The sequence below is a fragment of the Lithobates pipiens genome, unplaced genomic scaffold (assembly GCF_037356315.1).
Source record: "Lithobates pipiens isolate NorthernLeopardFrog02 unplaced genomic scaffold, aLitPip1_a1.2 Scaffold_10, whole genome shotgun sequence".
Taxonomy (NCBI): Eukaryota; Metazoa; Chordata; class Amphibia; order Anura; family Ranidae; genus Lithobates; species Lithobates pipiens.
This window is the reverse complement of record NW_027507686.1, coordinates 83,254,764-83,267,331: the sequence shown is the minus strand read 5'-3', so window position 1 is coordinate 83,267,331 and position 12,568 is coordinate 83,254,764. Positions and strand designations below refer to the sequence as shown.

General features: G+C 40.3%; 1 protein-coding gene across 1 annotated transcript; it reads left to right on the top strand.

Moving 5' to 3' along the window:
- The first annotated feature begins 862 nt into the window (after positions 1 to 862).
- On the top strand, positions 863 to 12,320 carry LOC143941944 (transmembrane protein 272-like). Its single transcript, XM_077463352.1, has 7 exons — positions 863 to 910; positions 4,746 to 4,810; positions 5,990 to 6,010; positions 9,034 to 9,093; positions 9,222 to 9,398; positions 10,293 to 10,447; positions 11,811 to 12,320. The coding sequence occupies exons 2-7, from the start codon at positions 4,774 to 4,776 to the stop codon at positions 11,994 to 11,996; spliced, it is 636 nt and encodes a 211-aa protein (XP_077319478.1). The 5' UTR covers positions 863 to 910; positions 4,746 to 4,773; the 3' UTR covers positions 11,997 to 12,320.
- Positions 12,321 to 12,568: the final 248 nt, after the last annotated feature.

Sequence of the window (12,568 nt, the reverse complement as noted above, 5' to 3'; positions counted from 1 at the left end):
TTGTGAGTCTACAGCTATCTGGAGCTCCATTGGAGAAAATTCCCCATGATTTCGCCAGAAAGAATTATGGGAATCGAAGCGCTAGAACTTCTGACAGTTTTTTTTAATTGCTGCCCATGACCCTTTAGATCAGGGGTGTAAAACTGGCAGCCCTCCAGCTGTTGCAAAACTACAAGTCCCATCATGCCTCTGCCTGTGGAAGTCATGCTTGTAACTCTAAGGCCGCGTACACACGACCGGACTTTCCAGCAAACTAGGTCCAAAGGTCTTCCTGATGGACTTTTGGCGGAGTTCTGATGGACTTTCCGAACAAACTGACTTGGCCACACTAAGTCCGTCCATAAGTCCGTTCGTTTTGAACACGCTCACGTAAACAGGACTAAAAAAAAGTCCAATAGCCAGTAGACAATAGCTTCCCTTGCGTCGTATTTGGTCCGTCAGACCAGCACACAGACAAATGATTTTAGTCCATCGGAATTGAGTCCGTCGGATAGATTTCAAACATGTTCTATTTCTAGGTGTATAGGGCAGTAATAAGGATGAATGAATAATTCTTAGAATTCAATTCTCGTCAATCTCTTCTAAATCTACATGTCACATGTCCCACGGACACAGACATGTTAGAAATCTGTTCTCGTCCATGTGCTTGTTAGGTATTAAAGGTGACTCTTTACATCAGGATTTGTTGTAGCTGGCATATGGAATTCATTGGATCATTTAGACAAAAATGAGATGACCAGGAATTGTGTGAATTAATTAATTGCTGATTGTTGGCATACCAGAACAATGAACACACCATTGTAAATAAGAGGAGTGATAATTGACGGATTTATATAAATAGAACTCCTTTCAAAACTGTAATCATTTCCAACTCTTGGCACTTGGAGTTAGCCTGAAGATCATCATCAAGGTATTGCATTGTTATACGTGTTCAACAAGGACAGTTTAAGGTAGTTTTGTACAGTTACTTGGAAACTGCTGTGGGTTTCATTGTCTACATTTTGTGGTGAACTTCTGGATTTTAATCTGGGTAAAGTATATATCAGTTCTCTGGGGGCATTGGCTTAGTTTGTGGCTGTACACTAGTTTATTATAGGTGGCAATGTTTTATGTTTTAATTTTGCCATTGGCACCTTGACAACCTCTTTCCAGTTTTGTTTTATGTTTTAATTTTGGTATTGGCACACTGACAACCTCTTTCTAGTTTTATTTTAGCCATATTTTTTAATATTTGGGGTTTTTTTTAAGTAAAATTTTTAAAACGGCAGCAATTTCTTTTTTCGTTTTTAGCACATCACCGTAAAAAGTTTTTTCTTAGTACTTTGATTAACATGTATATCATATTTACATTGCAGCTTGTTCAGTTTTATTGTTACGTGCTATATTAGGTGTTTATTAACTAAAAGTGAGGTTGGAGCCTCTGTAACAGAGTTGTGATACATTTGTAGATATTTAGGATTCCATCGGATTCCTCCCCCCCTCCGGCGCCACAATTCGCACCTTTCAGGGGGGATAATCCAGGTAACTGCACCCACTTTCGGGCTAGCTCTCTGCGGAAAGGGGCGTACATTACGCCCCTTTCCGCAAGTGCCCGCCCCCTTCCGCAAGTGCCCCGCTGCCTGCTGGGAAACACACAGATCCCAGAGGCAGCGGGGACCGTCCTCATTGCGCAGCGCGGCTCGCGCATGCGCAGTAGGGAACCGGGAAATGAAGCCGAAAGGCTCCATTTCCTGATTCCCATACCCAAGATGGCGGCGGCAGCACTTGAGTGTCGATCTAGAGATCGGCTTCGGGTGCCGACATCGCGGGCGCGCTGGACAGGTAAGTGTCACTATTTTAAAAGTCAGCAGCTGCAGTATTTGTAGCTGCTGACTTTAAAAAAAAAAAAACGCGGAGTCCCGGTGGACTCCCGCTTTAAATCTTTCCGATGGAATCAATTCCTATCGGGAAAACCATTCATCTGTATGCTGTTCCGACGGACCTAAAACGACACAAGGGCAGCTATTGGCTACTGGCTATTTAACTTCCTTTTTCTAGTCCCGTTGTATGTCACCACATTCTAAACGATCAGACTTTGGTATGATCACGTGTAGGCAAGTCTGTTTCAGTGGAACTCCATCATAAAAACCATCAGAGTTTATTCTGATGAAAAAAACAGTTGTGTGTACACGACATAAGAGTATAGCCAGCTCTGTGTCAAGACAAGAAGGGGGAAGAGAAGAGAAGCGCCACCTAAGTGCAGTAGTTAAAACAATCTTATAATGCACAGGGGGAAAAAAATCACTTACAGGATAAAAAAAATGGAACAAGCTCATCAAATCCAGGGAAGCAGAGTGGGGGTGCCATGCCTCAGCATCCATGTGGGTTCTGTGCTATTCTCAGGCTTTGTAGGGAGAGATGTTGAATCCTCATTGCGTCATGTGGCCACCAGGAAGCATAAACCAGCGTGGAACATGGCCAGAGATGACGTCACCTGAACAACAAATGGCTGGGGGGTCTCTTGCCCCTTCTGATCTTCAGTATTAAAATCTTATTAAGAACTGGAACAGCTTCTCCTAAACCATTAATCACCGAAACGTAATTGATACATGAGGCTGATTCTGTTTAATATAGCATACCGTAAACCTAAAGCCTAAAACTGGTTATATGAACAAGTAATAAACAGTAGTACACAGGATAGTATGCTAATCTTAAGGGATGTATAAAAATGCAGATGATATGTCAGATAATGGCAGCAATAGTAAGCTGTGAGATTGCTATGGTCTTAGAATGCTATGTGTGTGTGTGTGTGCATGTGCAGGCGTGTATATATATATATATATATATATATATATATATATATATATATATATATAATTTTATTTATTTATTTAAAAAAAATCTCTGTGTGTATTTTTTTTCTGTCTGTGTCTCGACTGGCCTTGATGATCATTATCTCTGGTACAGAAAGCGATAGGAAAACCAAAATGTCTGAGTTGTGACAAAAATGGGAGGTGAGGGGGAATTCCTCTTCAATCTTCCTGTTCTGGGGACAACATTCTTTACCCCCTCGCTTTTGAAGAGATATCCTTTTACTACCTGAATTTTCTCTGGGATAGGAAGTAAAGGTAAATGCCCCAACAGGACATAGACAGATTTATGTATGGCTTGCAGTGGCGACTGGTGAAGTTTTAGGATGGGGGGGCGCAGACCCCGTCCTTCCTTTTTGACCCCTCCCACTTGGTGGAAATGGATGTGGTTTCAGCGAAATAGTTGGCGTGGCTCCAAGGTGGTGTGGTTAGTGTAGTTAGTGAGATGAACAAGGGACAGAGGGAGAGCGAGAGAGGGATGGAGGGACAGCAGGCCCAGATCCTACAGAACAATAGAAATATGTGTATTCTAGAAAGTTTAACAATCAGCAGATAAAGATATTCCAAACACCTGGAGTTAGCACTTCAATCATCACAGCACCATGGTTGTTATGGTGTCAGGATGATTGAAGCGTAATTATTTCTTTTATAACATTGTAATATAAAATGAAATCATTCAACTCACCATAATGCAGAATCAGTGGGAGCCCTGAGCGTGTCACTAGCCACGTCGCCTGCCACCAGATGCCATCAGGTGTCCTCAGCGGAGTCCATCCTAACATCAGGTGGCCCCAGCGGAGTCCCTCTTTACATGTCACCTGTGTCACCACCAAATTGCAGCAGCCTGTGTCACCACCAATTGCAGCAGCATGTGTCCCACAAAATTGCAGCAGCCTGTGTCACCACCAATTGCAGCAGCATGTGTCCCACAAAATTGCAGCAACATGTGTCCCACGAAATTGCAGCAGCATGTGTCACCACCAAATTGCAGCAGCATGTGTCCCACCAAATTGCAGCAGCATGTGTCCCACCAAATTGCAGCAGCATGTGTCCCACCAAATTGCAGCAGCATGTGTCCCACCAAATTGCAGCAGCATGTGTCACCACCAAATTGCAGCAGCATGTGTCCCACCAAATTGCAGCAGCATGGGTCACCACCAAATTGCAGCAGCATGTGTCACCACCAAATTGCAGCAGCATGTGTCCCACCAAATTGCAGCAGCATGTGTCCAAAAGTTAAATATAGTTGATAAGCAGGGGGGATTTGTGCTGCCGCCGACCAAGTAAAATTTAAATATGGGAAGGCATGGCAAGCTTCTGCTTACCTCTTGATGATCCTCTCAATCACCGCCATGTCCTAGGTGAAAGTGAAACTCGCCCGGCTAGTCCATCGTGCCGGAAGCTGTAGCGCTATCAACTGCGCCACAGAGTGAGTTTTTGGCAGCAAATGAAGCGCCTCCTCTGCATAGATGTGGCATTTCCCATATTGCACTGCGCCCGGCACCCGGCGTCAGGACATGGTGCACTTAAGGACCTTTTTTTTATTTATTTTTATTAAAGGGACATGTTTAAAAAGATTTTTTTACATTTTTTTAAATGGGGGGGGGGGGTGGCGCCCGGGCGCCCCCTATGGACGGGCCACCACTGGTGGCTTGTATGAGAAATATGTTACTTTAAAGCAATTTTTACAACTGTAAGGAAAAGACATAGCTAGATGTAGATGGAGCTTGGAAAGCCTTTGTCTTTGGTTAAGCCCTTCTAGGAAATAAAAAATGACATTACTGTGTACATGATTATGACAGTGATCCCTTGTAGTAAGAAGAAAAATAAATTAAACATTATAGGTTATTGGTCTTGAACAATTGTAAAACTAATATTATATATATTTTCCTTTAGAAATAGAAAAAAAACAGCAGCAGACATCATGGCAGGAGACGGTGTTTCACAAAGTAAAATGAGCAGTAAGTACTTGTTCCTAACAGCACCTGGAAGTAGAACTAGAAGCTCTGTGGAATAATGTGCTTTTTTGGTTGTACTTGGTTGTACTTGTAATTGGCTTCTTTTTTTTTCTGTTTACCAATTAATTGTTCATGAAAGGTTTTTCTGTTTTTATCTATTCAATCTAAAATGTAAGTATATAATATATATGAGTGTGAAGAGTATGGCAAAAAGGTAGAGTGGCCTCAAGGCAACCAGTCAGTTGCCAGTTTGGTCTTCAGTAACCTTCTAAAGATAAAATGTAATGGTTTGACAAAATAAACATAAGCCTTTGACCATCATGTGGTAAACAATGGCTTTGTTATAAAAAAAAAAGCAATTTTTTTTGTTTTGTTTTTTTGCAAGCAAATCTTATCTAAGCAGCCAAAATGGTAAAATTTGAGATACATTTTGATGACATTTTGGTATATTTGTGGCAAAATTTATAATTTCATAGCAAAGTCATTTTCAGAAAAATCACTGCTCAACCTAGTCTGAATAACACTGGCATTATCTGATGTCTGTGTCTTCCACAACTGTGGTTAAAATGAGGACAACAGACATGCACAAACAGGAATTCCAAGCCTGTCATTCCTGACATCTTACTATGAGCATCTCTCGTGACATAGGCCAAATGGCCCATATCTCCTTAGGTGTGGTCAGAGAAAATAATGATGGCCAGGAATAATTAAACAGAAATAGGTCAGAACAGTTCATTTTCTTAGGATTAGCTACTGACCTACTGTATGTATGTGATCAAGTTATCTATCTGTATCTGGTGACATACTTGGTAATATTTTATTTATTTCTGAGAGGTGTATTATGTTTGGTAACCCAAATATATTCTTATGTATTTTATTTACACACATTACACCTTTTTTCACTTAAAGTGGTAGTAAACCTCAAAAAAATACGTAATATATATAGCAGCTTACCTATTTTTAATGTGGTAGTTCCATTTTTTTTTTTCGTTTTATATATTTAAAAAAATAATAAAGCTGGCAAACCTAATAAACCTGCTATTTGTGATACTATGTGCATATACCCTATGACTTTTTTTTTAATAATACTTTTGCTGTAACACCTTTTTAACTATTGCTGGTACCTACTCCATGGTGTCATTGAGGACCCTCTTGTAATATTGCTTTATTTTCACATTGCAGGCTTCTGTAATTGGAAAATGTGTAAGTATGAATAACATATTTTTTCAATCTAATTTCCTCTCTATTTAGCAGATATGATTGATCCTTTTTTTAGGCTGTTCATACAGCTGTTGTTCTGAACAAGCATACAGGCAGGGCTGGGCTTTGTTATTAAAAGTCCAGCATGTTTTACAAACTGATTGTGACAGATCCACACTAAAATAAATGTGTATTTAAAAAATACACATTGTACTAAATACTTACAATTTGTATAAAATGTTTTTTTTTATTTTTATGAGCTTGTATTCTTTAAATAATGAAAATGTAAGTTGACCATTATAGTTTCCTTTAAAATAAATTTGGGTCACCTTCTGTCATTTATGTTATTGTAAAAATAATCTTTCCAGGCAATTGTCAAAAATGCGCAAGGCAAAAAAAGAATGAAGGTTCACTTTTTTCCAAGATGCCAATGTCACATATCTGGCGTGGCCTGCCAATACTGATGACCTTCTGAAAGGCCTAGGGCAGAGGTGGCAAACACAAGGCCTGCCTTGTCATGTGGGCTGCACAGCAGCCTCCGGCTTCTACCTCTTTTTCTCTGCAGGTATCCAAGGCAACAAGGGAAAACATCCTCCTCAGTCCCGCAAGCGGTGGGGCTTTGTATTAGCGCATGCGCAGCAGGCACCATGACAATAAGAGTAAACATCTCCCCTCCGCTCTGTCTCCGCCTCCACCCCGTCTTCTCTCTGTCTCCACTCCTGCCTCAGCTTTTCATCTGCCGTCTCTCTGTCTCTGCCTCCGATGCTGCTCTGTCTCCACCTCCACTCTCTTGCCTCCCCAGTCCCTCCAGCGAGTGATTTCTGACAGCTCTGTTTTTCTTTTTTCCATCCAGTGGACTGCGCCCTGAGGGCGGGCTTTTTAAGCACTTGTGTTGTTGGAGAGACAGTGTTGTTCTGCTTATTTAGTACTGATACTGAACACAGAGATCCACACTAGAGGGAGGTACTCACTTATAGCCCAATACAAAGGGAGGGAGCCGCCTATATGGGAAGGAACCAGAGCTGGGTCAGATAGGAAGGTAGGAGAGAGTGCAGATGTGAGGAAACTTGGAGGGGGGGGCATGTGGAGGCAGATGTGTGCAGAGGTGGGGGGATAGGAGGAGAGTGATGGGTGCAGAGGTCAGAACCAAGGAGGAGGGGTGGAAATGAGATGTTGCACACTGCATAGTATACTCGTGACCCCTCCACTCTGTATGTAGCGCAATCCTGACCCTTGTACTCTATGTAGAACAATCCTGACCTCTGTATGTAGCGCAATCCTGACCCCTGCACTCTGTAGCGCAATCCTGACCCCTGCACTCTGTAGCGCAATCCTGACCCCTGCACTCTGTACGTAGCACAATCCTGACCCCTGCACTCTGTACTTGGCACAATCATGACCCCTGCACTCTGTACATAGCACAATCATGACCTCTGCACTCTGTACATAGCACAATCATGACCCCTGCACTCTGTACGTAGCACAATCCTGACCAGTGCACTCTGTACGTAGAGCAATTCTGACCCCTGCACTCTGTACGTAGCGCAATCCTGACCCATGCACTCTGTACGTAGCGCAATCCTGACCCATGCACTCTGTACGTAGTGCAATCCTGATCCCTGCACTCTGTATATAGAGCAGTCCTGACCCATGCACTCTATTCGTAGTGCAATCCTGACCCTTGCCCTACAGATACAACCAGCCCTTTGAGGGAAACCATCCTGTCGATGAGGCCCCTGACGAATTTGAGTTTCACACCCCTGGCCTAGGGGGTGACTACAAACAAGCAGCCCTTTTGTGGTAGGGACACATTTCTCTGAGCTAAGCAAAGTGTACCATGCAAAGTGTGCTATGGTGCTGCTGTTTTTAGTGGCCATGGTAAAAGGTGGGTGTTCAAAAGTGACATACCTTATTTACAACCTCCAGCATCAACTTTCTTTGCAATTGGCATTCGGTTACATGATATCCCAGAGCTGCAAAGGAATTCAGTGCTGGAACACTTCTCTCTTTGAGCACAGGTCTGAACATGGAGCAGGAAGCTAAAGTATATAATGCCCACCATGTGTTACTGTGTGTCCTGCTCTACTTCATGCCTGGGTGTAGAAGACCACCACCACAACCCCAGTTCTCCCTTGTATCTTGCTGATGGCTACAATAACCTGTCATATACACAAAAAGAATGCAGTTAAAGTGTTACTAAACCCAGGACCCTGCATTCACTATATCTGGTCTCCCACAGTACACCGAACATGGAAATTATTTTAGTTAACATAAACTGCTAAATAACTTTTCTCATCAGCATTTAAAGCAGTCTAGTGACTTCTACCAGTGTCGGGCCAAGCACTGGTTAAAGCTTGTAGGAGGAGTTTTCTGATGAACCTATGAGACTGCAAGACCCCTGACATTCTGTCTGGACAGTACTGATTGGCCCTGTGCTGATCACATGCATCCTCCCAAGAAAAAAAAACTCTCTAGAAATACACACCAAACTGAGCATGTGCAGCCTGACTCTGTAGACACTGTGTTATCAGGAAATTATTAGATGTCAGTGGAAGGAGCAGAGGATCAGAGAAGCCAGCATCAAATGGCCTTTTTACACAATGTGGAAGATTAACCCCTTTGGTTCCACAGATAGTATAACAAGCATGCTTTATATACTGCATATACTGTACAGACTGATTTTACTGTTGTGGGTTTAGTAACACTTTAAGTCAGGAAGGGAAAAACCGTGATATACAAACTTGTTACTGGGTATTAAAGCCATTAAATCAGTCACAAAACTAGCATTTGCTAACTAGGTTAGCAGTTGCTACATTGTCAATTTCACAGCACAGATTTCCTTGTGTTAATGTTTCATATTCATGTTCCATGTTTTAAATGGTTAAATATACAAATAAAATAAATGTAATGTTTTACCATTTTTTTTTTTATAAACAAGCATACAGTATGATTCAATTTATTGTAAAATGATGTACATTTAATTCTGTGGGCTGAAAATATTTTAAAATGCCTTCTTTATATTCTAGTACTTCAAATTGCATTCTTTATAATATGGACTGCAATAGGAGTGGCATTCATTGTAGTAGGTAAGAGAAAAAATACAATTGAATTGTCTTTTTTAATCTGTTGTCTGATATATACATATTTTCTACAATAAATGATGGTATTTATGGTAATAAATCTGGAAAATGTTTGTTCTTTGTTTCACCTGTAGGTGCCAGAAATCTAAACACATGTCCAGCACAGCCATTCATCCCAATATATATGATTGTTGCGGGAGCCTTCAGCTTTGCGTACTGGATTATATTACTACTGAGATGCTTCTCCAACATCCTCGCAATAGTCCTCTCTGTTCTTGTTGGTCTTTTTGTGTTTGCCTGGTTTATTGCAGGTAGGGACATATTTAATGTTTCTTAAAAAAAACAGGACAATGTCATCTTTGTACACACACACACAGAACTACCACCTCAAATCTCAGTACAACTCCATGTGGCAAACTAAAAAAAGGACAATGATCATAACTAACGTGCTAGTTAATTATGGAAACCTTTGGCTTGATTACTGACTTCACAGTTTAACATGCCGCATGAGATCATGAAACATAGCATAATACTGTATCATCATTTATATTTCCAATGTCCACACAAATCAGTTGTCATATTAACTTATGGAACTCCCTGAGAACTCCAGCAAAAAGAGGTTCCATGATCATCACTGTACTGGATGCTGCTATGCATCCATCTGAATGTAAAGGTAGCCTTAACTAATTCATGCTATTTCTTACGCTGTGCATTGTGTGGATTACTCAAACCCAAGTTATAGGGCACGTTGTCCTAGTTTGCAGTTTCAAAAACGTGAAACTAAAACAAAATCCAGCAATTCTGAGCACCCAGCTCTCCATGGATCTATGATGATGTCACCTGCACCACCTGGGAGCATCAAACGCTGGGTTGTATGCATTTTGCTATTTCATTTTTTTTTAAATGGCTTTTTTTTAAAGCCATTTGTATGGGGGGCGAAGGTCTCTGTACAAATATAACGGATTGTCTGATATACAGATGCTAGAGGAAACATTTACATTTGTTTATGTCTTAAGTAAAATTATTTTAAATATGGAACAAGTAGTTTACAGAAAATGCACTATTGTTAGTATACCCTGAATGCTATGTTCACATGTACTGCAAATAAATATATGTCAAAGTGATGTTTGCTAGATTCATGTCAGTCAATCTATTCACATATTATATTGCACAACTTAATGTACTTAATTTTCTCATTCTTATAGGTAGTGTGTGGGTGTTCGGGATTTATCGACCCACAAATGGGCAATGTCAGACTAGCATGTATTTGTTTGTTTTCTCCATCCTGATCATTCAGTGGATCTTTATTGGATTTGGGGTCATTGGAGCTCTGTTATCTTGCCTTTGCTGCAAGAATTCAGTAAGTGACTATATAATATTAAAATTATTTGTTTTAGAAAACCAGCGTGATTGGGATGAGGTGGGGGGGCTAGTTATAAAGGGTCAAATGTCAGATTTACCCATATATTTTCCTGCTAATCATTCCCCTAATTTATAACTACTCACCCATTAAAAAATAAAAGACTTACAGCCACTTGAATTTATCCTTGTGTTCATGTTAAATGTTAAGTATCATAATGTTCAAACAAAAAAAACTCGCTGCTCCAGGTGAGACAGGAAGCCTAATGATATCACAGGTGCCCTGCCTCGGCTCGCCTCTGCATATGATCAACACTGAAGAAATGGCTGCACTCCAAGATCCATAAAAATTCTTGTTTAATAAAGAACATCCCAAGTGTTACAGACAGTAAAAATGGTAGTCGCGTTTCACACACTTACAGGTACGCTTATTCATTACGGTAATGAATATGCGCACCTGTTAGTGTGTGAAACGCGTCTACCATTTGTACTGTCTGTAACACTTGGGATGTTCTTTATCATAATGTTCACCAAAAACATCACGTATTAAAGTGGAGGTAAACCAATCAATTTTACAACCACATTTTGTTGCAGGTAAGCCTATAATTAGGCGTACCTGTAGCTACACTGGATATCTCCTAAACCTGCATGCTTTAGGAGATATCCCTTGTATTTTCCATTGATTCAGTTCGACGGTTATTGGCGGTTATTGACGGCTCCTGCGCATGCATGGGAGTGACGTCATTGTGGCTCTGGCCAATCACAGTCCGCAATACCTGGAAGTAACTCTAAGAGTGATGTTGGCCTCCAGAGCGGGGTGCAAGGACAGCTGCAGGGGGTTTCGATCTCAGGTAATTTATGCTATGCATACTAGCTCATTATGCCTTTGTCTTTCAGGTTTTTTTTGTTTTTTGTTTTTTTCTAGGGTTTACAACCACTTAAAACATTTACTATACTGATACAAACATTCACCAACACCCACAAGCTGCAGGCCAGTTTTAAAAAGACCCAACAAATTTTACCAGCAAATGGTGACAAGTGAGGGGATGTTTTAGACCTCGTTATAAATAAGCTAGATATGTAAACCAGATGGACAATTGAATAATAATACTATTCTATTTATATTATCATGATAAATATGATCAGTCCTTTTTTTTGTTTTGTGAGCTTATGAATTGATTCACAAGCTCACAAGATGAAAAAAAGTATATGTAAATCCTTAACAATGAATTTCTATAATTTGCATACAATTGAAAGAATGTTATATTGTTTCAGTAAGTGGAAAAAAAGAATGTCTGTTGATCCTTCCAGAAATCCTAAATCTTTGACTAACATTTTTCATGATTTTTTATTTTTTTTCACAGTGTTTTGGTGACCTTTTCAAGTGTTTTAGTTGCTGCCCATGCTCAGAGGACTCCCAAGGCTGCAACATCTGCTCAGAGGGCTGCGGCTGCCTTAAGTGTTTCCAGTGTAGCAGCTGTTTGAACTGTTCCATGTGTGCAAAGTGCTGCAGTTGTTTCGATTGCTGTGCTACACAAGAACAATGTTAACACCATAGAAGAAACAACAGCAACTTTGTTTTTAAATAAAATCTAAACTATCACAATGGTCACTGTTAAGACCTCAATGTATGCAGGAAGCCATTAATAATGGTTCTTATTATTTTCCAGCATCAGAATTATTACACCTAACTGGTCGAATATGTACAGCCATTTTGTATTAATGTTTATTTAAAACACTTTTTTTTGTGCATGTTTTAACTAGTTCATCTGATGCATCTTTCCTGTTATGTACTCTAAAATTTACCAGTGATTACACTCTCAGAATGATGTTAAAATAAACACGAATGGTTAATAAAATCACAATTTATTTGCGTTGGAGACTTTTCATAGGGTACTGGGCCATCTATTGGCTTCACTTCAATTACAATTATACTATACTACAATTATAAAAGACAAAGATTGTGAGAATGTCACATATGAGAAACAATGAAGTGGTACAAGAAAGTAATTATCTTCCTTACCAACATTGCCCATTGCTATTATCCAGCATTGAGTATACCAGGAGGTCAGATGGAGGTATGATACAGAAAACAACAAGTACAGTATTCAGATACAGTAGG

What these genes read in the sequence shown, in the direction of transcription:
- LOC143941944 (XM_077463352.1), top strand. Translation starts at nt 4,774, where the DNA reads ATGGCAGGAGACGGTGTTTCACAAAGTAAAATGAGCA. An exon ending in CTTCTGTAATTGGAAAATGT is followed by an intron (nt 6,011 to 9,033) that starts GTAAGTATGAAT and finishes TTTATATTCTAG; the next exon opens with TACTTCAAATTGCATTCTTT. An exon ending in AGTGGCATTCATTGTAGTAG is followed by an intron (nt 9,094 to 9,221) that starts GTAAGAGAAAAA and finishes TTTCACCTGTAG; the next exon opens with GTGCCAGAAATCTAAACACA.